This window comes from Pelobates fuscus, chromosome 2 (assembly GCF_036172605.1).
Source record: "Pelobates fuscus isolate aPelFus1 chromosome 2, aPelFus1.pri, whole genome shotgun sequence".
Lineage (NCBI taxonomy): Eukaryota > Metazoa > Chordata > Amphibia > Anura > Pelobatidae > Pelobates > Pelobates fuscus.
This window is the reverse complement of record NC_086318.1, coordinates 360180452-360208047: the sequence shown is the minus strand read 5'-3', so window position 1 is coordinate 360208047 and position 27596 is coordinate 360180452. Positions and strand designations below refer to the sequence as shown.

At 43.9% G+C, this 27596-nt stretch overlaps 1 protein-coding gene across 1 annotated transcript in view; it reads right to left on the bottom strand.

The window, feature by feature from the left end:
• Window positions 1-27596, bottom strand: part of ACOXL (acyl-CoA oxidase like) — a 447901-nt gene that overhangs the window by 234454 nt on the left and 185851 nt on the right. Inside the window, exons 11-12 of the mRNA XM_063443672.1 lie at window positions 13309-13425; window positions 4840-4993 (exon numbers count right to left, since the gene is read on the bottom strand). Coding sequence (XP_063299742.1) covers window positions 4840-4993; window positions 13309-13425 — 271 coding nt within the window. The remainder of the gene's footprint in view (window positions 1-4839; window positions 4994-13308; window positions 13426-27596) is intronic.

Sequence of the window (27596 nt, the reverse complement as noted above, 5' to 3'; positions counted from 1 at the left end):
AGTTCAGTGAATAGCAGGAGCTGAAGTGTAACACAGCCGCTCAGCCTGAGTGCCAGGCTCCGCCCCCTCATTATCCTTTTTTATACAAAGTGTATCTGACATGTGATACACGAAAACGGGAATAAATGCGCAAGATGACTGGCGAACCTCCTCAAACAACATAGGACCCAACTGTACATCCCCCCCAAAAAAGGGCCCACAACAGCAACACCTACACCGCCCAGACCAAATCTCGTCCGCGTTCCTTACCTACTACCAGGGGCTGTATCATCTACGCCAGGATGCACCAAGGAGCCACGACCCTCCATACTCGACGAGATCCAGAGATACCTGGACTCCGCAAATGTGATCAGACGGCTCTGGAGACACCCATCTCCACAGAGGAACTGACACACGTTATTAAAAGGGCAAAGACAGGCAATGCACCGGGCCCGGGCGGCTTTCCCCTCTTGTATTATAAGACCTTCCCCCAAGACCTCCTCCTGAAACTGCAAACAGCCCTAAATTCCATCCTGCAAGGGGCCACACCAACGACCCAATTCACATGAGCAAATATCACAATTCTCCCCAATGATGGAAAAGATCCAACACAGTGCCCAAGCTACCGACCAATCTCTGTGCTGAATACAGATCTTAAGCTCCTGGCATGTGTCCTGGCGGCACGCCTGGCACCACTGCTACCTGCCACAATACACCCGGACCAAACAGGATTCATCCCGGGACGAGAGGTACGGGACAACATCATCAGGGCCCTGAACATAATAGCCCAAGCCAGATCGATGAAGACCCCAGTCCTTCTCTTGTCAACGGACGCAGAAAAAGCATTCAACAAGGTGGCCTGGGAAGATGGAAGGTCCTAAAGAATGATTTCAGGGAATTAGGTAGCAAACTTAAGAAAAGGACCTCCAAGGTGGTATTATCTGAGATATTACCTGTGCCACGCGCTACAGTGGAAAGGCAGCGGGAGATTAGAGAGGTTAATGCGTGGCTGAAGTCTTGGTGCAGGAAGGAGGGTTTTGGGGTTTTTAGAGCACTGGGCCGACTTTGCGATTGGGTACAACCTTTATAGTAGTGATGGATTGCACCTAAACGGGAGAGGGTCTGCAGTGCTGGGGGATAGGATGGCTAGAAGGTTGGAGGAGATTTTAAACTAGTAGTGGGGGGGAGGGTCATAGCAATTTACAAAATGGAGATAGGACAGAAAGGAGATGGGCTTTAGCACAGTATAAGGAGGGTGGAGACGGGGGGATGGGCAAGCTCAGAACAGAGAAGCTATGTAATGTTGATAATTCACAAAATATACAAGTGATGCATGATATTAAATGTATGCTTACTAATGCAAGGAGCCTAAATAACAAAATGGGGGAACTAGAGGCATTAGCATTCACTAAACAATACGATATAATAGGCATAACAGAAACATGGTGGGATGAGACACATGACTGGGCAGTTAACTTAAATGGGTACATGTTATTTAGAAAGGATAGGACAAACAAGAAGGGTGGTGGGGTATGTTTGTATGTCAACCATGATTTAAAGCCAAATCTTAAGCAAATGGAATGCGATGAGGAAAATGTGGAGGCTTTAGGGGTAAATATCTGCTTGGAGGAAAAGAAGGGAAACCAACTATTGGTTGGGATATGTTATAAACCACCTAATGTTAATATTGACGAGGAACAACAGCTGTTTGAGCAAATTGAGAAAGCTGCAAATCTGGGTAACACTTTAATTATTGGAGATTTTAATTACCCGGACATAAATTGGGACAGAGGGACTAGTAGCTCAGCAAAGGGAATTAGGTTTTAAAACTTGTTAAATGACACCTTCATGTCACAACTAGTACAAGCACCAACTAGAATGGACGCTTGTCTGGACCTGGTTTTAACAAACAACGTTGATCTTTTGACCAACATTCAAGTAGGTGAGCACTTGGGAAATAGTGATCACAATAGTGTCCTTTGAAATAAACTCAAAAAAACTAAAGCACATGGGGTATACTAAAACATATCATTTTAAAAAGGCCAATTTCAATAAGTTAAGGGAAGCTTTACAATATATTAACTGGCATAAAAAGAACACTGAGGATAAATGGATCATCTTCCAACAAATATTAGAAAGGTACATTTCTCAGTATGTACCATTGGGAAATAAATATAAAAGAAACAAATTAAAACCAATGTCGCTTAGTAGAAAAGTAAAACAAGAGATTAAAAATAAGAAAAGGGCATTTAAAGCATTTAAATCGGACAAATCAGATGCATCTTATAAAAGATATAAGGAAGCAAATAATGCGTGCAAAAGGGCAATTAGACTTGCTAAACTTCAAAATGAAAAAATGATCGCTAAAGAGAGCAAAACCAACCCCAAAGCATTTTTTAAGTACATAAATTCTAAAAAAAACAAAAATGAAAGTGTAGGTACACTAAAAACTGAAACGGGGGTGTTAGTCAATGAAGACCAGGAAAAGGCAGGAATTTTAAATAACTATTTCTCCTCTGTATATATTAAGGAAGAACCCATGGCAATAGATGTGCAAATTTTGGCTACTAAAAACTTGCAGAATAATTGTAATTGGTTAACTCAAGACAAGGTGCTGCAGCAACTAAAGAAAGTTAATATAAACAAAGCTCCAGGGCCTGACGGTATCCATTCACGTGTACTTAAGGAACAAAGTGTAGAAATAAGTGAACCTCTGTTTTTAATCTTTCAAGATTCTTTTCTTTCAGGAAGTGTTCCGGAGGATTGGAGGAAGGCAGATGTGGTTCCTATATTCAAAAAGGGTTCAAAATCCTTGCCTGGAAATTATAGACCTGTGAGCTTAACTTCTGTGGCTGGTAAAATATTTGAAAGGTTATTAAGGGATAATATTCAAGAATTCCTTGAGAAGAACATGGTTATCAGCAAAAATCAGCATGGTTTTATGAAGCACAGGTCGTGTCAAACTAACTTGATTGCATTCTACGAAAAAGTAAGTAGAAGTATAGATCAGGGTGTTGCAGTGGATGTGATATATTTGGATTTTGCCAAGGCATTTGATACAGTTCCACACAGAAGATTAGTGTTCAAACTCAAGGAAATCGGTCTAGATGAAAATGCTTGTTCTTGGGTAGAACATTGGCTTAAAAACAGAGTACAAAGAGTTGTCGTTAATGGTAAATTTTCAAGCTGGACAGATGTGGCAAGTGGTGTCCCTCAGGGGTCTGTTCTGGGACCCCTTCTATTTAACATGTTTATAAATGATCTTGAAGACAGCATTGAAAGTCATGTTTCAGTGTTTGCAGATGACACAAAACTTTGTAAAATAATACAATGTGAGCAAGATATTACTTTGCTGCAGAGGGATTTAGATAGACTGGAGGACTGGGCACTCAAATGGCAGATGAAATGTAATGTTGAAAAATGCAAAGTTATGCACTTTGGCGTAAAGAATACACAAGCAACGTATACCGTTAATGGAAGCGAATTAGGGATAACAACACACGAAAAGGACTTGGGAATTGTTATAGACAACAAACTATGCAACAATGTGCAATGTCAATCAGCAGTGGCCAAGGCCAGTAGGGTATTGTCATGCATGAAAAAGGGCATTCATTCTCGGGACGAGAATATCATTTTGCCTCTTTATAAATCACTGGTAAGACCGCACATTGAATATGCTGTGCAATTTGGGGCACCTGTTCTAAAGAAGGATATTATGGCACATTAACGTTTGTAATGCCAGAACAGTTTTTTTAGAATCCAAAATAGCCATTGAGCAATTAACTCAAGTAGGCTCCCTTTGCCTGACACTATAGGTCTGCCTGGCAGTGCTGTGTGTTTTTTGTGGATCTTTGGTATGACGTAAATCACCAGATATCTTATAATTAAAGAAAAAAAAAAAAGGTTGTGTTTAATAATGCCCCCCGCCACGGCTTGATTGACACTTCCACTGATTATCCCCTGAAATTGAGAAGTAGGGTACTGTGGCAGTTTGGGTTAAAAATAAAAATGACACACAACCCTACTTTTCTATTTCAAGGGATATTTAGCTAAACTTTTAACCACCTCCTCTGATGTCAGCCGATGAGGTTTCTTATGCGCATGCACTAGCATTAGGCCTTTCCCATAGGAAAACATTGCCTCAATGGTCATGTAAGTCTCACTTAGTTGTCTGCCATTTAGGAGTTAATTTACTTTGCTTATACAGCTCTAGCCACAAATCTCCTGACAGTGACTCACACAACCTCCAAGAAAACAGGTTTCATATTTTTTTGAGAAATAATAGCAGAGTGTCTTTACTTTAGAAATTTGTATCTCTTACTCTGTAAATTAAACTTAAGTCATGTAGAGGAAGCGGTTTTAGGTTCTAGTAGGGTATTAATAGAGCACGCTATGCAACAAGTGAAGTTAAAAGTTATACACTCTTTTTCAATAAATGTGTAGGTAATCTGTATCAGACTCCTAAATGGCAGAGAATTTAGCAGTGAAAATGTATACACCAAAAACACTTTATTAAGCTAAGGTTGTTTAAGTGCTCTGAGTGTCCTTTTAAAACCTGCTGAGGACCATTAGTAAATACTCAAAGTAGCAATTACATTCAGAAACATCACACAGACTCTGACCACACTGAAATAAATGCACAATGCACTGATGGCTTCGCTGTCTGAATGTAGAGATCCTTTTGGTACCCTAAAAAAAACAAAAAAACTGTGATATGAACTACCTTCCTCCGGTTGGTATTCCTGAAATTTCCTGTGCTCGAATGAACAGGCTGCATTAACTACTACAAATTGACACCACAGACAGTCCAAAGGTAAACCCAACCCTGAAAAACAAATTTCAACTTATACCATGACTCACCATTCCTCCAGTACATTCCCGACAATCTTGTAGACATGCCAAGTTCTCCCATGTGCTGTAGGCCTTCAGGCCGGCAACCAGGGCCTGTAAAGGCCGATTATTTACAAGGTCCCTGTTGTGGTAGACATCTTCATCAAGAATTTCACCTGCATATCTAAAAATAAAGCATACATATTATACATTTAGATATATATATATTAAAAAAAAAAAAACAGAATTAACAAGGTTGTTCACTACAATGTGAATTGTCAAGATTTCAAAGTATTTTCTCAGTGAATGTCAGATTTTATGCCACAATACCAGAATTTTTAAAAAGTCTTCAAGTCCAGAATTGTCAGGAATTCAAATTGCATTTAAAATATATATATTTTGAAAAAAATAGTGCAATTATAAAAACAATCATTTGAACTAATGCTTTCAATTTGGCTGTTTAAGCCTAAAATATTTACCATAATAGCTATCTTACCAGCAGATATAGACAGTTCTACAGTGTGGGCCATTATTCTTGCATAATAACTTTTTCATCCACAACAAGCTACCCCCTTGAATGAAATATTTACTTTGAAATCAATTTCTTGACTAATTACATGCACTTCATTCCCACATTACACACAATTAACAGCTACAAAATGATTGGAGTCAGAATTAATGATACAAGGTGTTTTGTGCGATTCTCTCTTACGCAGGATGCCGAGAGAATCTTTAGGACATATGTGCGATACACAAAAAGTGTTGATTCTGACTCTTATCAGCCTGGTATTACCATATTTGTTCAGTTGGTTTACCTTACCTAGTATAAATGGAAGATTTTTTCCCCCCTATTAATACAATAGAAGAAAGAATCCGCACACAATTATAGAAACATTTTTTTTCTTAACATTAACTTATTTTTATAAATTTTGTACTTTATTAAAAGGAATTTTGAAATAAAAAGGATTTTTTGCACTGTACGTAAAGTGCCTCAGAGGTTTTGATAACGTGTGACCGTTTTGTCAGGAATAACTAATGTCAGGTAAGTTACTGATGTCTGGGCTACCTGTATTGTGCGTGTTAACAATGCTACTGTAATTCATAATCTACGGCCACATTTTGAGGGATGACACTGCTATTATTTCTGGAAGGAGCAGGAATATTAAATGGAGTCAAAATAAATACACCCACAGACCCCTAACACCCTGAAAAAGTAAAATGAATACAATTGTGTGTGAATGTGCTGAAAATGTGGAAAGTACAACTTGTGTACACACTATTGTATTAATATTACAATGCATTTTTTTTAATTAATATTACATTATAATAGGGCTGGCGCCACCTATCGGCGAAGTAGGCGCCGGCCTAGGGTGCACATCTGTAAGGGGCGCCTCTTCATGTGGCGCTTTTATAAGTGACGCGGCAGCATCCATACCGTGCAGCACAGAGAGGCGTCGCTGCGGCTCAAAAATAAAAAACGATTGAGGAAGCGTCAAGAACGCACACAGTTCAATTTGCGCTGTATCGCACTGCCCACCCAAGCTGTATTAAAGCGTTGGTGCGGGTTATCGCGGCAACGCTCTGATTCATTTCCTGGCGCCTCCCGGAAGGAGCTGCATTTCCCACCGGACCACCAGGGAGCCGGATTCCCACCACCTGGCCAGGGTAAGTTTCAGGGATGTTTAATTTTCTGGTTACATTTTTTTGGGGTAAAAAAAATAAATAAAACACACACACACATATATATATATATATATATATATATATATATATATATATATATTATTTTATTTTTTTTAAAACCTTCCCCATATCCCATTTTTAACCCCCTACATCCCCTAAAGTTCTAACCCCCGTTATAGGTCCTAACCCCCCAATACTACCACAAACCCTTGTGATGTATGCAGGGCCGGACTGGGAGAAAAATTCGGCCCAGGCATTTTTTATCACAGCGGCCCACCAATGACAAACATGCCCCCTCTCAAAGTGAGCGTTGGGTCAATGCTCTTCCAGGGCAGACCACGCGCAGAGCTCTGCTAAAGAGCTCTAGCATGAGAAAAAAAAAGCCCTCTATTTGTTCTGCACAGTGCAAGAAAATTTAATAACATGCTTGCACTGTGTTTCCTTGCAACTTGTCTCTGGTGTCTCTATTAATGGATACCAGGAGACAAAAGGGCCAGGAAAGAGTATTGTGCATGTGTTTGGAGCCTGCTTGTGGTATTGCGTGTGTGTAGAGTGAGCTGATTGTGGTGTGGTATTGTGTAATAAGGTCGGTTTTAGTCGTATCGTGTTTTTGGTGTAATGTAATGCATATATGGCTAGGGGCTGTAGAGAATGTGTGTATAGGGGATGTAGTAAGTGTGTGCATACAGGGTATAGTGTGTGTGTGTATATATATATACATATGTGATGTAGTGTTTGTAGGGGTTGTAGAGAGTGTGTGTTTCGGGGTGTAGTATGTGTTTGTTTACAATGAATCTAGTGTTTATAAAGGGATCCAGAGTGTGTATTTTAGGAATGTAGTGTGTGTGTGTAGATGGCGCAGTGTGTGTGTATACAGGAGTCTAGTGTGTGTTTGAAGGACCCAGAATGTGTAGGAGATCTAGTGAGTGTGTGTATATATAAGGATTTAGAGTGTATAAAGTGATCTAGTGTGCGTATATGATCCAGAGTTGGGTAAGGGATCTAGTGTGTGTCTGGAACGTAATGTGTTTAGGAGTGCAGTATGTGTGTGAGGGGTGCTGTAGTGTTTATATATATATATTATATAAAAAATATAAATATGTTCGGAAGTAGTGTGTGTGTGTGTGTTTGGTGCAGTGGGTGTCTGTGAGGGATGTAGTGTGTATGTGAAGGGTGCAGTATGTGTGTGCGATGGATGCTGTGTTTGAGGGGTGCTGTGTGTGATGTGTGGGGGCTGTGTGTGAGGGTGCTGTGTATGATGTGTGTAAGGGTGCTGGGTGTGAGAGTGCTGTGTGTGATAGTGCCGAGTGTGATGTGTGTGATAGTGCCGAGTGTGATGTGTGTGAGAGTGCCGAGTGTGATGTGTGATGGTGTGGGAGTGATGTGTGTGATGGTGTGGGAGTGATGTGTGTGAGAGTGCTGAGTGTGATGTGTGTGAGAGTGCTGAGTGTGATGTGTGTGATGTGTGTGATGTGTGTGATGTGTGTGATGTGTGTGATGTGAGTGCCGAGTGTGAGAGTGCCGAGTGTGAGAGTGCCGAGTGTGAGAGTGCCGAGTGTGAGAGTGCCGAGTGTGAGAGTGCCGAGTGTGAGAGTGCCGAGTGTGAGAGTGCCGAGTGTGAGAGTGCCGAGTGTGAGAGTGCCGAGTGTGAGAGTGCCGAGTGTGAGAGTGCCGAGTGTGAGAGTGCCGAGTGTGAGAGTGCCGAGTGTGAGAGTGCCGAGTGTGAGAGTGCCGAGTGTGAGAGTGCCGAGTGTGAGAGTGCCGAGTGTGAGAGTGCCGAGTGTGAGAGTGCCGAGTGTGAGAGTGCCGAGTGTGAGAGTGCCGAGTGTGAGAGTGCCGAGTGTGAGAGTGCCGAGTGTGAGAGTGCCGAGTGTGAGAGTGCCGAGTGTGAGAGTGCCGAGTGTGAGAGTGCCGAGTGTGAGAGTGCCGAGTGTGAGAGTGCCGAGTGTGAGAGTGCCGAGTGTGAGAGTGCCGAGTGTGAGAGTGCCGAGTGTGAGAGTGCCGAGTGTGAGAGTGCCGAGTGTGAGAGTGCCGAGTGTGAGAGTGCCGAGTGTGAGAGTGCCGAGTGTGAGAGTGCCGAGTGTGAGAGTGCCGAGTGTGAGAGTGCCGAGTGTGAGAGTGCCGAGTGTGAGAGTGCCGAGTGTGAGAGTGCCGAGTGTGAGAGTGCCGAGTGTGAGAGTGCCGAGTGTGAGAGTGCCGAGTGTGAGAGTGCCGAGTGTGAGAGTGCCGAGTGTGAGAGTGCCGAGTGTGAGAGTGCCGAGTGTGAGAGTGCCGAGTGTGAGAGTGCCGAGTGTGAGAGTGCCGAGTGTGATGAGTGCCGAGTGTGATGAGTGCTGAGTGTGATGAGTGTGATGTGTGTGAGAGTGCCGAGTGTGAGTGTGCTGTGTGATGGGTGTGAGAGTGCTGAGTGTAATGGGTGTGAGAGTGCTGTGTGTGATGGGTGTGAGAGTGCTGTGTGTGATGGGTGTGAGAGTGCTGTGTGTGATGGGTGTGAGAGTGCTGTGTGTGATGGGTGTGAGAGTGCTGTGTGTGATGGGTGTGAGAGTGCTGTGTGTGAGAGTGCTGTGTGCGATGGGTGTGAGAGTGCTGTGGATGAACGTTAGAAGGGATTGTGTGTGTGTTTGGGGGGGTAAAAAATAAAAATAAAATTAAGCAGTTATAATATTCCCCCCTCCCTTCTTACCTTTAGCCTGGGAGGGGGGATCCGGCATGGTGGTACCTGGGAGGGGGGTTCAGGCACTCTTTCATCCCTGGCGGTCCAGTGGTGAGTGAACTCTAGCCTGCGAGGCTAGAGTTCACTCTCGCGAGATCCAGTCGTTGCCATGGCAACGCGCCGGATCTCGCGAGAGGAACCCGGCGGAGCTGCAAGATAGAGCTCCGCCGGGTCCTCTCCCTCCCTCCCCAGTCGCAATGTCTATTTAAATGGGCCAGTGAGGGAGTGCTTTGATCTCCTCACCAGCCCATAAAGGCACACTTCGGGGCCGGCGCTTGGATAGTGCCAGCCCTGCATAGACCGGCAGAGGAGATCCTGGGACCTCCCCTGCCGGCCTCGGCCCATGGCCACCGCGGCCCACCGGGCATTTGCCCGGTGTGCCCGATGGCCAGTCCCGGCCTGGATGTATGGGCGGTTGGGCTGTGTATGAGTGTGTGAGTGTATGAGTGTATGTATTGTGATGTATGGGTATTGGGCTGTTGTTGGCTGTGAATGATGCACTTCCTTTCTTTGGTTTGGCGAGAGGAACCCGGCAGAGCTGCAAGATAGAGCTACGCCGGGTCCTCTCCCTCCCCAGCCGCAATATCTATTTAAATGGGCCAGTGAGGGAGTGCTTTGATCTCCTCACCGGCCCATAAAGGCACACAGCGGGGCCGGCGCTTGGATAGTGCCAGCCCTGCATAAACCGGCAGAGGAGATCCTGGGACCTCCCCTGCCGGCCTCGGCCCATGGCCACCGCGGCCCACCGGGCATTTGCCCGGTGTGCCCGATGGCCAGTCCCGGCCTGGATGTATGGGCGGTTGGGCTGTGTATGAGTGTGTGAGTGTATGAGTGTATGTATTGTAATGTATGGGTATTGGGCAGTTGGGCTGTTGTTGGCTGTGAATGATGCACTTCCTTTCTGTTGGTTCATTACTTCCTGTTCCTGTTGGCAGTTGGTGGAATGTTTGAGGGATTTGAAATGGCGGCTGCAGAAACCCTGTGTAACAAGGCTGCAATATGAAGATCCTTGTTACAAATCGCTATTTGTAACTGGCCCTTTAAATGGAAAATTGCCCTGCTTCCCTGGATTGTGGAGAAGCCTATTTGTCAGCCTCCTTCCTCATGACTATGGCCCCTGGAAGATTGTGCCCCTGAAAACTTATTAACTTTTATTGGGTGTGTATGGCCCTTTAAGAACCGTCTGGGGACATATTGGGACTTTGCTGAACAATACCCCTTTAAGACTATGTCCCCAGACCTGTAAAATAACTTGCCCCTGGCTCTCTCCCACTTGGTTCAGTAAATAGGGCTTACTGAACCAAGTACCACACAGGCGGACCACCCAGAAGTTAAAGTGTGCAGGCAATTTACCTCCCAGGGTGAGGGTGAGGTTACTGCAGGTTAATTGCACGTGGCGGCGGCCATCTTTGTTCAGTCGAATGCGGTCAGCGGTGTATGCTAAAGATTCTGTGGAACTGAAATCGGCTACACATTTTACCGAACACCGCTGACCCTTACCTTCTCCTACACTTCGTTTTTCAGCTCCAGAGACTAAGTCCCGTTCGAAATGGGACTTTGTCGTTTTTCCGCATGAAATTGACCGACCGCACAGCCCAAATCTATGGAACTGTTTTGGGCAGGAAATTGTGCTTGCGGTCGGTCATAAAGGGACCTCCAGCTAACTTTTGATCCGCTGGAGGGATTTGGCTGATTTTTGGAAGTGTTTATGTTTGAAGTGTGCTGAGTTCAAATATGTATGGAGATTGAATGTATAGTTTTAAAGTTACAGTGTATGTGTGAAAACTGTATTTTTACTGTATGCTATAATTATGTTATATGTTTATCTGAGGGGAGGAGACGTGGGGGTGGTACCATGTATGTGACTGGTTAATTTCAACCTCCCCCTGGGAGTGTCCTGTGTGTACCTTTTTGTAATAAAAAGCAGGCTGGGTGTCCCAGTCCTCAGTTCTTCTTGACCCTTCAAAACGTAGCCTCGTCTCGTTATTGGAGGGAATTGCTGTATCACACTGGGGATTGCTATGCTCTGCATATTCCCCTGAGCTTAATCACTTAGCTCTTTTAAGAGCTTGTTCCGGATACGCTCTCCTGGAGGAGCGGTCTTCCCCACACGGTCCTGAATGATGGAGGTTCATTCCAGGGTGGAAGGAAGACGTCGCGGTTCCAGTTAAGCTACGGCGGTTGTGGAGCGTGCGGTGGTTGTGGTGTCGTCTGCAGTGCTTGGAGTCCTCTGTAAGTGCTAGGAGCATCCATCAACGGAGGGTACTCGGTCGGAGTACACGGAGCTCCGTTACAATCCTGCTATGTATGTGTTAATAAAGGGAGTACTTCATTATACAGGAATTATTGCCTGATTTGTACAAAACATCACAACCCTCACTTCTGTCCCTAACCCAATACTGCCACAAACCCTCATTACTGCCCCTAACCCCCCCCCCCCCCACTACAGGTTCTAACCTCACACTATTGCCCCTCACCACCCACTACAGGTCCTAACCACCCAATACTGTCACTAACCTCACACTGCAGACTTTGACCCCTGGGTACTGCCCCTAACCCCCCACTACAAGTTCTAACCTCACACTACTGCCACCCCCACTACAGGTCCTAACCACTAATACTGCCACTAACCCCCCACTACAGGTCCTAACTACCCAAAACTGCCACTGACCCCCCACTACAACCCCTGTCCCCCCCTACTGCAGCTCCTAACCCCCACACTACTGCCTCTAACCAGGGCCGTCTTTAACGCGGGGCAAACAGGGCAGCTGTCCCGTGCTCAGTTACTCTTGGGGGGCCCAAAGCAGCTGCCCCATGGGCCCCGCTGCCCTCAACAATTTTTCCCTCCATGCGGCCGCCGACCTGCACATTACGGAGGCCACCGGGTGGATATTGTAAGCAGGGGCCCCTTTAACAGCGCGACCGCGCGGGAGACGAAGGAGGGAGCCTGGGCCGGGAGAGGTCGATCCCAACTCCCAACAGCCTCAGCCTTCAGTCTGGACACTTTGGAAACCACCCTCCACGTGGGTGGGTTTAAAAGTTTAAATTTATGTCAGTATGTCTGTCTGTGTTTGTGTGAGTATGTCTGTCAGTGTATGTGTCTGTGTTTGTGTCAGTATGTTTGTCAGTGTATGTGTCAGTACATCGGTCTATGTCAGTGTGTCTGTGTGTGTCAGTATGTCTGTCATTGTATGTGTGTGTGAGTATGTCTGTGTATGTCTGTCAATGTGTGTCAGTATGTCTGTCAGTGTGTGTCTCTGTGTATGTGTGATAGTATGTCTGGCAGGGTCCAGTCAATATTAGAGACCGCCCCGCCTCTAACCTATCACTTAAGCCCCTGCCCCACCACTACAGCCCCTATCTCTGACTGCTGTCTTTAAACCCTCACTACAGTGCATAGACTCCTCCGCCCCCCAGCTATATTGGGCTGAGGAGCAGCTAACTTTAATCTCCCTTCCCATCTTGTAATAAATGGAAATTTCACTAGTTCCCACATACATTTGCCACACATCGCTGCACATAACACTCTCAGCAGCCCAAACGTATCATTTACAGCTACTCACACTGCTACAAATACCACTCACAGCTAGCCACACACAGACACTTACAGCTATACACACATTAGACAGCCTTATACATCACGCACAGAAACATACATTTAACACATAGCTACAACACTTTAATCCATCCTACACAAGACATACATCTATTTTAATAAATGTTCACTTACCTAGCAATAAAAAAATAACACTGGGAAATAATTTCCTGGTGCACACCCTAATAAAATGGGTTGCGCATGCCTATGCGCAGCATGTGGTGGCTTTACTGGAGTCTGGGCAAATGGGCTGCCCAGGCAGACCCAGCAAAGAGCCTTAATACTGGCGAGTGCTGCTTTAGAAGCAGTCCCTCAGGGATGGGGCATATGTGATTTCATAACATGTACGCATCATGTGGATAGGGTGATGTCACTAAATGGGGGGGAGGGAGTGGGGGTGGCAAAAATCGTTGCATCGGCCCTGCATTATAATGTAAATAAAGTGCTATCATGTTATCATTTCTACAAATATTAACTTCTACGATTAAGAAGAACAGACATAGCATACCTGCTTGTAAATATTAATGCCAATGCTGTGGCTAAATGTGGCATCAATCGAAAGTGCTGGGTTTGGTGTTCAATTATCTTTACTTCTTCTTTATCTTTAGGACCAAACTGTCTTCGACTAAGGAACAAAAATACAAAATATGGGTTAGTAATTACAATGCCAATATGAACATACTTATACAATATGATTTACATTTTTTGTATATTTATTTTGGTGTATTGAATACATTTTGTAGAACACTCCAAGCTCCATTAACCACAACAAAATGCTGTAGTGGTTATGATGCCCTTGGTAAATTCTGCCCCTCGGATATTTAATATATTTTTCCGTTTTCAAATCGGCTTGATAAGACTAACTAAGGAGGACAGTCTACCACTAACATGTGACTACTGGAATGTCTTTACTAAATAGGAAATTGTGGCTAACCAAACACCAAATTGCACAATTTAGACCTTAATGAAGAATATGAAGAGGCATCTTCTGATAGTGTTTGTGAATAATACCAATTGTGAGTCTGCACATAACATGCTGCTGGGCAATCATATTACTACCTGTTATTGTGTATGTTTGTCATGGTTTATTGTTTTTGTAAAGATTAACAGGACCACAGATATCTGTGGTATGTACATTCAAATTATCATTGTATCTGAGATATTTGCATTCATCTTATCTTATATGTAGTATATACATTTAAATGTTCACTAACAAAGTCACTTTTTGCATAGTAGAAAATAAAATATTTATTTCTCTAAATTAATCTGCATAATTTATCTCTCCCAAACCAGAATACGCAATGGTACAGGGTCCAATGTGCTCAGCCCCTTGTCCCAGTACAGGTTATACCCCCTACAGTACTACTTTAGTAGGCGACTACACTTTGGACTTTAACCAATATTATTTTTCCAACAATAGCACAAGAGATAAATTATCACAAAGCCTGTCAATTTAAAGGTTATTGCATTCTTACTGCCAAAACCGATTAACATACGTTTATAAGCTGTTGGGAAATTAGAACCTTAAAATACAGCATATAAAAACAAAAGCTAATTATTAGTTGGGCTTCAAGATAGCCCGAGGCTAGATAGAGCAGGCATTCTTTTGGCAGCGGATATAGTCTAGACTAGTATCTTAGCCATCTTCTCAATGTATCTTTGTTTTCTTATTAATCTGCACATTTAATACATTGTTATTATTGTGTTTTGCAAGCGCTTATTACTTATCCATTTTCAGGACAAGTCCGCTTCTGTCATTTCAGGGCTGTTCTGACATAAGTTATTTAAGAAACCGAAGATGCCACTTACTGTCAGTACACATTTTGAAGAGATATTATTTTTTTCATTTTGTACCTCTGTATAATTGCTTTTGCGTTTTGTTTTTTTACTTTTCAGTAGTTTGATTTAAAGGAACACTATAGGGTCAGGAATACATGATTGTATATAGTGTTAAAACCACCATCTAGCCCCCCTGATCCCACCTTACCTTTATTCCAGTCTGCTGCTGCTGCTGGCTCTGTCCCTGATCTGCCTGCTTGGATGACATTATCAGAAGTGGTAATCTGAGCCAATCACAATGCTTTCCCATAGGAAAGCATTGGATTGGCGGAGACTGTGGAGGAGGAAGATCAGGGGCAGAGCCAGCACAAGCCAAACAGAGCCCTGGCAAATCAACATCTGCTCATAGAGAAGCATTAAATCAATGCATCTCTATGAGGAAAGTTCAGTGTCATCCGTGCAGAGGGTGGAGACACTAAATGTAAGTGCTGCACACTGTGCAGCACTGCCCGAGGAAGAACATCTAGTAGCCATCTGATGAGTGACCAGCGGAGGTCCCCTAGGCTATAATGTAAACACTGTTTTTTTTTCTCTGATAAAACAGTGTTTACTGCAAAAAGCCTGAAGGGAATAATTATACTCACCAGAACAAATAAATAAGCTGTTAAGGCAAATTGTCATCTAGAAATTACACTATTGAATAGAACACTGAAAATCCCATAGAATTTGTGTTATCCTTTTTTCATATGATCCATATACTTTTAATTGTCAATGATTTGGCGACTGCTATCACAATCTAGTTGAGTCGAGGCACAGAGAGCATTGGAGGAGAAACAAACATTGTTCCTTCTCTCTTTATGCTGACTGACACGTGCAACAGGTAGAGCTTAGAACAATGACTGACAGGGAGCCACGATGGATGTGATTTGTTCCAGAACAGAGGAAACTACAGGTGTGTAGACTTCTACATTTAATTTTATTTTCAGACCTCAATGACAAAGGCAAGTTCTGAACAAAAACACAAAACCTATCATTTGAGCTATATGCTTAGGAAACCATAATTTACCTCTTTCTTCATTAAGTGCACCAACACATATTAAATATAATTTTGACATCAAATATTTGTATATGAATCCCAATTAAATATGAATACAATCTAAATAAGTGTGAGAAATTAAGAAATGTTATTGTTCCAGGTTTCCCTCCACAAGTGTGGAAGATGTTTCGAGGACAAACCTGTGGAGGTAAACCTGGAGGAGACAGCAGAAAGCCGAATCCAATCCTGGCCCCTTTGTAGACCCCTAAGGGGAAAGGACAGGAGCACAATTAGTTGCAGGGACCATTGAGTAAGATGTTGACTCATTTCCAGTCTCAGGGCTGGTACAGTTTTCCCCTCCAGGGCCTATTCGGGATTCGACTGACCTTTGTGAAAGTTCTCTGCCCTTACCTAACCGTGGCTGACCGTGTTATGTCCAAGAACTAGTTGGCTCGTTACTGGGACCTCACATGAGGTTTATACAATACTCGACTAGTGCAATAGTTTTTTTTCTATAGGGCTTCTCTGTGGTCACTTTATATTTAGTTTACAGTGCAGCCAGTATATTTATTTCTGTTATTTTTTTTCTTCTTAATTTTGTTATTTGGCACTATGCCCATTGTCTACTCATTTAAACAAAAAACCCTCATTGCACATGCTAAAGCCTGCAACGTCATATTATGCTATTTTGTATTTTCCAATCATTGTTTTATGTATATGTTTGTCAAGAATGTGGTTTGAGCTATAAATTAAATGTAAATAAATAAAAAGAAAAGTTCAGCATGGCCTTTGACTGATTTACTGTTTTACTGAAATAAAAGTCACATATTTGCATTCTGGCTATACCACAAGAATGATAATGTAGCCTATGTACAGATTCTCTGAGCCCATGTCACCTTTGAAGCTATATGGCAGCTCAGGGAAGAAAAATGCATGAAGACATCCAGCGTCATTAAACCCTTATAGGGTTTGCAGCAATGCTTTCCTGTGAGGAGGGCCTAATGCACTTGCGGCACTCGCTCCTCCCTAGTGGGAGGGGGCAGAGTGATGACGCATTGCTGCGTGTCATCGGCATCTGGAGTCAGGTAAGCACAGTAAGGAGGGATGCGAGGGAGCAATAGATCAATAGATAGTCGTAGGAATACAACTTGTATTCCTAGCACTATAGTATCCCTTTAAAACTAGCAGAGAAACCAACCATTACTAGTTGAATGGCTTCTACATAATCTCAATACGTACACCAATTTTTAGAAGGCCCCAGAGTTTGTGAGAGAGAATGTAACCAAGCAGCACCTTAAAGGCAAACATGCTTTCAAACCAAGTCCAGGAGAACGTTTCTGTAGCAGATGGTATCAAGGCTGTCCTAAAAGACTGTAATGCTATTGCAATTCGTGTGTTATTTCGGTTTCTATGTGTAAAATGTATGTGGGATTCGTATGATTGTTCGGTAGTTTCCATCCGTACTCCATACAAATGTAAACTACCGAACCAATAGACCACCCCAGAGAGAAGTGTGTACCCTATTAAGAGTTCACACTTCTCTAACCGCAGGTTAAATCGGTACTTTAGTGATGTATCTGGATGGCCGCCGTTCAGTATACGAACACGTGGCGGCGGCCACCTTACGCACGAAAATCTCAGCGGTGTTTGGTCGTCGTGTGTCTGGAACTCAAATCGGACACTCAATTACCCGAACACCGCTGAGACCTCCATGGCTCCGTAACTCACGAACGGGAAGGCTAATCAGCCCCCCGTTCGTTAGATTCAAAGTACCGAACAAGGGGATTCCTACGAATCCAAGATTAATCGTGGATGGCAGTATTTAATGTGCATTTTACCTCCCGAACGAAGACCGACCGCAGGGCCAAAACCACCTTGTGTGCGGTCGGTCAAATTACACCCTCCACCTAACTCCCGAACCCCTGGACTGATCTCGGTGATTTTTGGATATGTTAGTCACCCAGATCAGGGCTACCAGGGGGTACCCCCAGGATTATTGTAACTACTTGTTTTAGGGTACATTCAGAACTGGGGGAAAACTAGAGTATGTGTAATGGGATTAAGTGTCATACTGAGGGGAGGAGATGTGTGGGAGGTAACGGTTATACTATTGGATACTGTCCTAATTAATGTGAATCCCTCCCTTGCATGGGAGAATGCTTTATAAGGAGACTGTGTGGATTAAAAGTCAGTTGTGCTCCTGATGCTGTGTGTCGTCCAGTCATTGGGATCTGTATGGGGATATTCATGGATTACTTTATTTGCTGGAATTACTGCTTCATGGTGTTTTTACTACTTGTTCCTGAGCCTCACTGGGATCTATAGTGGAGTTAACCTGTGGAATATCAGGCCTCCGCTACAGTTTCTGTGTTGGGTTACACAAATATAGCCCAAATGCTGAACATCTCCTAGAGGACCATTATGGCACAAATGTGACTGCCTAGTTAAGGTTATCCACCAAAATTCAGTGGCTAGGTAAGGGGATTTTTAGAAATAAAATGTTATTTGCACAAATGTAACCCAGACAGACACTCTTCAAAGCTGGGCTATATAAACAAGTGGTGAGAAAAAAAAGCCATTACTGGAAAAGCAAAAAGCTAATTCGCTTTTGAATTTGACAAATATTTCTCTGGTCATAAACCTGAAGCTTCTGGTCAGACTCCAAAACAATACATATAACACAAAGTTAACACTGATCATCATCCAGAAAACACATCACCACAGTGAACCGTGTTGGTGGTAGCATGATGTCATCGAGATGTTCTTCATCAGCAGAAAGTGGGAAAATGGCCCGGGATTATGGGCAAGATGGAAAAGCTGACACCAAAATACTGGGTGGAGGCTCAGTTTCCAGCAGAATAAAGACAATCAGGTGGGTGAAACCTGACTGCCAAACTGACCAGCTGTACAGATCTGAGGCACCTCTGGCATCAGAAAGTCTTAGTTTCCCACAACTGGCAACACACATTTACATACTTTTCCAAAGTCCCAACCTGCAAGTGCAGTTCTGCCATTGATTTTTTTCTGCAGCCTAGCTGGGAAACATGTAGAGAATCAGTGGCCCATTTCCCACTTACAATTTTCCAATACCAGATCTTACTGAGTACAATAACTCCATCATGGCAGTGGAAGCAATCCAGGCTGATGCTCCAGCATTTTTAGATGACTTAAGGAGGGCCCTGAAAAATTAGAGAGGTTATTATAGTCAAACATCCATGTAATATAACACTGTCTGCCGTGGGTGCAAAATTTGCCTCATCCTTTGCCAAACTATATATGGGTTGGTTGGTGGGAGGCCATCTATATGTCTACGGGGGTGGTAATCCCTTTCCAGATCTGAGAAATACAAGGCAGAAGAACTTATTAATTTTAATTCATTAATTGTAATTTTTGCAATTTGAATTTTCCTCATGTTTACCATAAACAGGACATTTTATATTTGGACTCACTATTGATAAGTCATATTTCAAATTTTTGGGTTGCCACTGTGGTCTATTGGAAGCTCGTATCAGCAAATATGCTTCTGAGAGCTCAAGAGAGGAAGATTATCAGAGGAACGTGTCTGTGTTCATTAGTCATTTTGTGGGTAGAGGTTATGACAACAAAATAGTTTTCAAATCTAGAAGAATTGTGAACAAAATTTCAGATATGTTAAAAGATTAGAAAATAGAAGGGTTTTGACTCATTTACATTTACCACTAGTTGTAAATTTAATCTCATTTATAATATTATTAAGTCAAGTCTCTCCATTTTATCTACAGATTCCTGTCTGGAACACTTTAGGATAAGGTACGTTCTCTATTTGGGGAACTACAACTTAAGATAACTAGTATATATAAAGCGCCTTTCTCCAAGTGGTACTCAAAACGCTTTTCAGCGCACGCTCTCAGAATTAACCAAATCGGCAGCTAAATAGTAATAGATATTATTACCCACCGATTGATGGTACTCATGAAGGGCCGGGATTCGAACCTGTGAACAGGCTTTGTAGTCAGGGAATTTAACAACTGAGCTACCTCGTCAAATGCCCCCTAGTTGTTTTGTGCAGGGCCGGACTGGCCCACCGAGATACCGGGAAATTTCCTGGTGGATCGCGGCACCTGGGGACGTGCAGACAGCCCAAATCATCAGGCTCATGTGATTTAAGTATTTTCCCCTTTGGACTGTTCCAGCCTGTGTCAGTCCGAGGGGATTAAAGAGGGAGGAGCTAGGGGCTGATGCAGCCGCAATTAGGTTGCTGGCGGTTGGAGGGACTCCTGTCAGTCTCCCTTCAAAACTTACATACATTTTATCCGCATACCCCACCCTCCTGCACATGAGCCCCGCCTCTTAATGGAAGCTCAGTTTCCCGCACAAAAGCTGCGCTTCCGTTGCTGACCTCGCTGGAAAGAAGAGGCCACAAAATGGCAACGTCACCTAACAGTGCCGGGTAAGCTTCAGCCATGACAATGATTGTGTGTGCCTGCTAGTGAGTGAGCTTGTGTTTGTGTGTGTGTGGCTGCAAGTGAGTGAGCTTGTATGTGTGTGTCAGTGAACACATAAGCGCCTGCTCGGCAGGGGGCGGGGCTAAGACCCTGCGCCAAGGGACATAGGCGCTTGGATCAGAAAGTAAAGGGTTTTTAACCCTTTATTTACCCTGGCGGGGGGCACAGGGAGCTATAATGCCAGGAATACAGCATATAGTATCCATTTAAATTTATAATAATAATAACTAGTATTTATAAAGCGCCTTTCTCCAAGTGGTACTCAAAGCGCTTTTCAGCGCACGCTCTCAGAATTAACTAAATCGGCAGCTAATTAGTAATTGATATTATTACCCACCGATTGATGGTACTAATGAAGGGCCGGGATTCGAACCTGTGACCTTGCATTTTGAACAGGCTTTGTAGGGAATTTAACAACTGAGCTACCTCATCAAATTTGAAACAAATATTTTGCTTTATCTACCTTGCCTGGTAAAGTTGCCTGGTAAAGTTGAGGCAATTAAAGTACCATAGGCTGGTAGTTTATTGTGGGTTACCCCCACTTATTTGAGTGTCTCCCTAAGCTTCCATTTTCTTCCCCTTTTTGAGGCAATTAAAGGGACAGTCCAGTGCCAGGAAAACAAACCTGGAGTGCCCCCCTCCCTCCCTTTTGCTCCCCATCCCATGTCATTAAAACCCCTTCAGCTATTTACCTGAATCCAGCGCCGATGTCCCTCAGTGCTGGGTCAGGCTCTGCCCACACTCCTCCCCCGCCGACATCAGCCAGCAGGGGAGACCAAATGCGCTTGCAAGGCAATGGCCACGCGCGCATATTAGACCTCCTCATAGGAAAGCATTGTTCAATGCTTTCCTAAGGGGAAAATCTGACACTGGAGGTCCATGAGGACATCCATCGTCAGATAACAGACCAAAGGTTGGTTTAGATTCCGGAAGCACTCTAGTGGCTGTCTGTTAGCAGCCACTGAGGGCAGACTTAGAGCTGCAATGTAAACATTGTAGTACTCTGGAACTGCAATGTTTTACATTGCAGTACTGAGTGCAAAAAAGGGTCACAGCACCCAGACCACTTCAATTAGCTGAAATGGTCTGGGTGCCTGGAGTGTCCCTTTAACATTGTTTCTCTCCAAATTGATATAAGATTATTTTTTTGTTAATGTATATATTCATTTTGTTTAATGATGTGAGGTTATCCTCCCAAACGTTTGCAGGTATATAGGGAATTGCTGGTTCAGTTTATTTTTGTCTAGGAGTAGCTCCATCTGTAATCTTGACGAAACACATCAGATGTCGCAGTGTTTTGTAATCCTTTGGTATGTACAATCAGGTGGCTTGTGGGAGCCAATTTTTCCAACATCACAGTGTGCCTGGACTTTTTCTCATTTTGTTGAAATAGAGTTTTTAAGAACCTCTACTTGCATGTACACTGTCGCCGTCCATGTTCTTTTTCTATGGAGAGACTTGTTACAAGGTTCCTCGATGGACTATTAAGGGGACCTGGGCATTGGCCTGGTAGTGGAGGCATGGAATAGCCTTCCAGCTGAAGTGGTAGAGGTTAACACAGTAAAGGAGTTTAAGCATGCGTGGGATAGGCATAAGGCTATCCTAACTATGAGAGAAGGCCAGAGACTAATGAAAGTATTTAGAAAATTAGGCAGACTAGATGGGCCGAATGGTTCTTATCTGCAGTCACATTCTATGTTACATATACAGTAGAAGTCTGGACTTACCATCAGATATAATAAATGTCTCAATCCCGTTCAGATATAAACTTTAAGATTTTGCACCTAATCAAGTATCTTTACTCCAAGTAGATGTTCTGCGGTATTTTGGATTCTCAATAGTAAGCAACTTGAGTCCTAGCATTTTTGTAAAAAATCTTATTGCAGCTTTATAACAGAAATGTTTAATTACCAGTGCTTTCTTCTACATTATCATCATGTTATGAACTATCTTTTAGTAACTGGATTTGAATCCAGTTTTATATACGCTTGTAAATGTACTCCCCAAAACAAGGTTGTTAACAAAAAAAAATGAACCCTTGTGTTTTTGAACTAACCAAGTCAGACTTCAATCCAATCGAGAATATCTGGGAAGGCTTGAAAATTGGTGTTCATTATTGGAGCCTGTCCAACCTGACAGAGTGTTGTCTTGCCAAAAATAATTGTCATAAATGTCAGGCTCTAGATGTGCAAAATTGGTAAAGACTTACTCAAAATACACACAGCTGTAATTGCAGTCAAAAGCGGTTCTGCCAAGTACTGTTTTGGGAGGTGAGAATACAAATGTTAAATTTTTTTATTGTTTAATTCAGCAATATTAATAAACTGGAATATAAACTAATATAGGAAATGTTCATCTATGCACGCCATGTTGACTTGGAGGGTTCTCTACCCCAAAGCATTTAACCCCTTAAGGACCAAACTTCTGGAATAAAAGGGAATCATGACATGTCACACATGTCATGTGTCCTTAAGGGGTTTAAAGGACCACTATAGTGCCAGGAAAAAAAACTTGTTTTCCTGGCACTATAGTGCCCGTTAGGGTGCCCCCACCCTCAGTGTCCCACTGCCGTTGCGCTGAAGGGGGAGGAAGGGGTTAATCCCTTAACTTTTTTCCAGCGCTGGGACTCTCCTCCCTCTTCTGACATCCCTGGCTGAATGCGCATGCGCGGCAAGAGCTGCGCGCGCATTCAGCCAGTCCATAGGAAAGCATTTTCAATGCTTTCCTATGGACGCTGGCGTCTTCTCACTTTGAAAATCACAGTGAGAAGCGCGGAAGCGCCTCTAGCGGCTGTCAATGAGACAGCCACTAGAGGATGGATTAACCCTAAAGTAAACATAGCAGTTTCTCTGAAACTGCTATGTTTACAGCTGCAGGGTTAAACCTAGCTGGACCTGGCACCGAGACCACTTCGTTAAGCTGAAGTGGTCTGGGTGCCTATAGTGGTCCTTTAATGATCCAATCAGAAAGAATGGCAGGAAAAAATTTGGTTTCTGAAGCTAAGACAATATATTACTGGATGGATCCAGAACTGAATTAACAATGGAAAGACCAAAGGAGGCTATTTACTACCAGTTCAGAACAAAAAGGCACTTCTCTTCATATTTTGTCATATGTGGTAAGTACACTAACCTCTATTCCTCATCCAGCAGACTAGAACTTAAGACTCGAAGAGTTGATTGACATATTAAGGTTACAGGGATAGTAAAGCACCACTTGTACAACTATTTGTATATTTAAATGGATGACAAACAAACATCTTTTTAAATAAACACTGGGAGCAGTGCATACTTTTGATAAAGAGCAGGTTATGTTTTTTGGGGATAAGTTTAGCTGGAAAGAGCTCAGATGGTTCATTTTTATTATTATATAGAAAGCGCCAACAAATTCTGTAGCGCTGTACAATAGGTGGACTACCAAACAGTCAATACTCCAACTGTATCATGACCCATGCTCCACTGCCAGCAAGTTCAATTCAGTTTTTAGACACAAACTTAATTTTGCTTGAGATGATCTGTCAGGAGACTGTGCCTTGTATCTATTTATCTATATATTAAATTAGCTTCAACAGGTAGATGCATACAGCGTTGCATACACTGTGTGCCCCTAGGTGACTTAAATTCTGGTATGCACGAGACTGTTTTTGAATCTGTGTTTTCTTAGTGACCAGTAAACAGTAACAGTCTTTAGAAGCATGAGATAATCTCATTCAGCCATCACCTTAAGGTCCATTACCTATCTGGAGCACCTGTACCACCCAGTGTTTGTTTATTGATCCGGTAGCATAGTGACAAGGATCACAGTAAGAAAACAAGGGACAATGACTGGAGTTAACTCTTCTCTGAGAGAAACGCAGTTTGGATGGTGTAAGAAAGTAATATTTGCTTCAAAATTAGAGAGTATGCATTTCATCTGCTGTTGTTGGACTAGAATTCACATCATCCGAGTAATGAACATATGGGGAGATTGGCATAGATTAGTGTTGCCTTATATCAGTACTGGCCAAACGGTAAATCTGTTTTATATATATATATACACACACAATATACTTTGCCAATCATCATGGGAATTGTAGTCCTACAACAACTGGCACCCTGTCCTTTGGCCACAGTGTCTTTCTCTATATTTGTATCAAGATATAGCAGATTGAAGTCTTAGCAAAGCCTCCGCTGACCCTTTTCAGAGGTAAACATGGACAGTTGGTTAATCCTTTCATGCACAGCAAATAATTTGTCATAACAATAGTCCTGTTTTCTTAGTCACTGTTTACAGAAACTTTCTCTGAGGTTAGGGGACAGGGTGTAAGTTTAGTAATATAGAGAAACACTCGTCAAAATAACAATAAACTAATGATTATAATGGATTGTTTAGCCTAAAAAAAACATGATTCTGTTTTATCTTCTGATTTACTCGTGGATTAATGAAATAGCTACAATAAACGATGAAACCAAAAAAAGAAACAAGCAAACTTTGGGATTATATATTTGATATCATCGACGAGAAAGGAGACAGGAGCACTCACTTGGATTTTCAAAAAAATTGTATTTCAATCAATCACCTCCACATCAACGTTTCGACCCTTCAGGGTCTTTATCAAGACCCTGAAGGGTCGAAACGTTGATGTGGAGGTGATTGATTGAAATACAATTTTTTTGAAAATCCAAGTGAGTGCTCCTGTCTCCTTTCTCGTCTATATTTTGCTGGGAAGCACCCGGGTAAAGTCGCATTGTAAATATTGGAGGTTGAGTGCCAGAGTCTGGACAGTTTTGTATATTTGATATCATGGTATCTTTCCCATAAATGCTCAGGAACACACTCTCGGACAGCCACTAAGGGAAACCACAACAGGGCAATGAAGAAAGACAGGAAAGGAGTTTAAATAAGTCTCCTTTAAATCCAATTGGCTGTTTCCGGCCTCTGACCCCAGAACGTGCATGCACGTCCTTTGCGTGACGTCACACGCACGCTGACGTTGTCAATACCGTGGGTGTACATGGTGTTATAAATTGATATGGATCCGCAGTGGCCGACGTCTTTCCATACGCCGCAGGAGCCAGACACACCGGCACAGAGCAGACGACCGATGCCCTGAGGGAAGCCATCCCCAGAGACACCACATGGTGAGGACGAACATGTGACAGTATTAGAATTTAGTGTAAACAACATGGAGTATGCCTTGCGTCTATGTTTTGGGCTGGTGGTGATAAAGATTTTTCTCTTTGCAAACATTAAGCCACTTAATACCAACAGAGCATCACGTAAATGTCACAGCCTATCTGGGCATTGCTGCAGACTTTTTGCCTCATTTATAGCCGCATTACACTCATTGGTGGCGACTGGCTACTAGTGGACAACGCACCATGTCATAAAGCACACAAGATCTCAAGCTAGTGCCAGGACCATGACAATAAATTTAGTGTACTCCAACACCCTCCACAGTCACCAGGTCGCAATCTGAGAGAACATCTTTGACACGTGGTTGAAAGGGACATTCACAGCAACTGCGTAATGCTATGATGGCAACGTGGACCAGAATCTATAAGAAATATTATGAGCCCCTTGTTGAAATCATGCAACACAAAAATTCAGACTGGGGAAAACGGATGCCCTATTAAAGGGACTCTATAGTCACCATATAAAAGCAAGAAAGACAGGTTCCCCAGCCTTCCTTCTTGCTTTTATATGAACTTTCATTGATTAAAAAAAAAAATGTCGGTGTTTTTATATTAAAAACTTACCTCCGTTCCAGCGCCGAGCTCCCCGCTAGGCCGCGCCCCCTTTTTCGTCAAAATGACGAAATCGCGGGGCCCAATGGGACGGCTTCGCGCTGGACCAATCGCGTTCTTCATAGAGCGGCATTGAATGCCGCCCTATGAAGAACCTGAGCGCTTTACCGCGCATGTGCGCGGAATGCGCGTTCGCGAGCTGAGCTGTCTGACTGACAGCTCAGCTCGCTTTCTAAAATTGTCAATAAGGGGGGGGACCTACTGTCCCCCCCGGCCCCCACCCCTGTGCGGCGGGTGGGGGCCCTAAAATTATCAATGAGGGGGGGGACCTACTGCCCCCCCGGCCCCCACCCCTGAGCGGCGGGTGGGGGCCCTAAAATTATCAATAAGGGGGGGGAGCTACTGTCCCCCCCCCGGCCCCCACCCCTGTGCGGCGGGTGGGGGCCCTAAAATTATCAATGAGGGGGAGACCTACTGTCCCCCCCCGGCCCCCACCCCTGAGCGGTGGGTGGGGGCCCTAAAATTATCGATAAGGGGGGGACCTACTGCCCCCCCCGGCCCCCACCCCTGAGCGGTGGGTGGGGGCCCTAAAATTATCGATAAGGGGGGGACCTACTGCCCCCCCCGGCCCCCACCCCTGAGCGGCGGGTGGGGGCCCTAAAATTATCAATGAGGGGGGGACCTACTGTCCCCCCCCCCGGCCCCCACCCCTGTGCGGCGGGTGGGGGCCCTAAAATTATCAATGAGGGGGGGACCTACTGTCCCCCCCCGGCCCCCACCCCTGAGCGGTGGCCCTAAAATTATCAATGAGGGGGGGACCTACTGTCCCCCCCCCGGCCCCCACCCTTGAGCGGTGGGTGGGGGCCCTAAAATTATCGATAAGGGGGGGACCTACTGTCCCCCCCGGCCCCCACCCCTGTGCGGCGGGTGGGGGCCCTAAAATTATCAATAAGGGGGGGACCTACTGTCCCCCCCCGGCCCCCACCCCTGTGCGGCGGGTGGGGGCCCTAAAATGATCAATAAGGGGGGGACCTATTGTCCCCCCCCCGGCCCCCACCCCTGAGCGGTGGGTGGGGGCCCTAAAATTATCAATAAGGGGGGACCTACTGTCCCCCCCGGCCCCCACCCCTGAGCGGTGGGTGGGGGCCCTAAATACAAAATGACACAGAGCACTGTGATTGGATGGGTTTCAAGCCATCCAATCACAGTGCTCTGTGTCATTTTACAAGCGTGGGAAAGTTCTTTGGAATTTTCCCACGCTTGTAAAATGACACAGAGCACTGTGATTGGATGGGTTTCAAGCCATCCAATCACAGTGCTCTGTGTCATTTTACAAGCGTGGGAAAATTCCAAAGAACTTTCCCACGCTTGTAAAATGACACAGAGCACTGTGATTGGATGGCTTGAAATCCATCCAATCACAGTGCTCTGTGTCATTTTACAAGCGTGGGAAAATTCCAAAGAACTTTCCCACGCTTGTAAAATGACAAAGAGCACTCTGATTGGTTTAAAACCCACCAATCAGAGTGTTCTTAGCCTAATTGCAGGGCGGGGCAAGGCTTTATAAGCCTTCCCCACCCTGCGGAGCTCAGTCTGCGCGGAGCCCTCCATGGGTGAAGATTGATTATTTTTTTTGCGCTGGTTTTTTTTTTTTTTTTTTTTTTTTTTTTAATTGCGTCGGTTATTATGGATTTTTAATTTGGCCTTTTTTGGGCTGAAGAAAGAAGATTTTAGAAGAAAGAAAACATCGAATGGTAAGTTTTTTTTATCT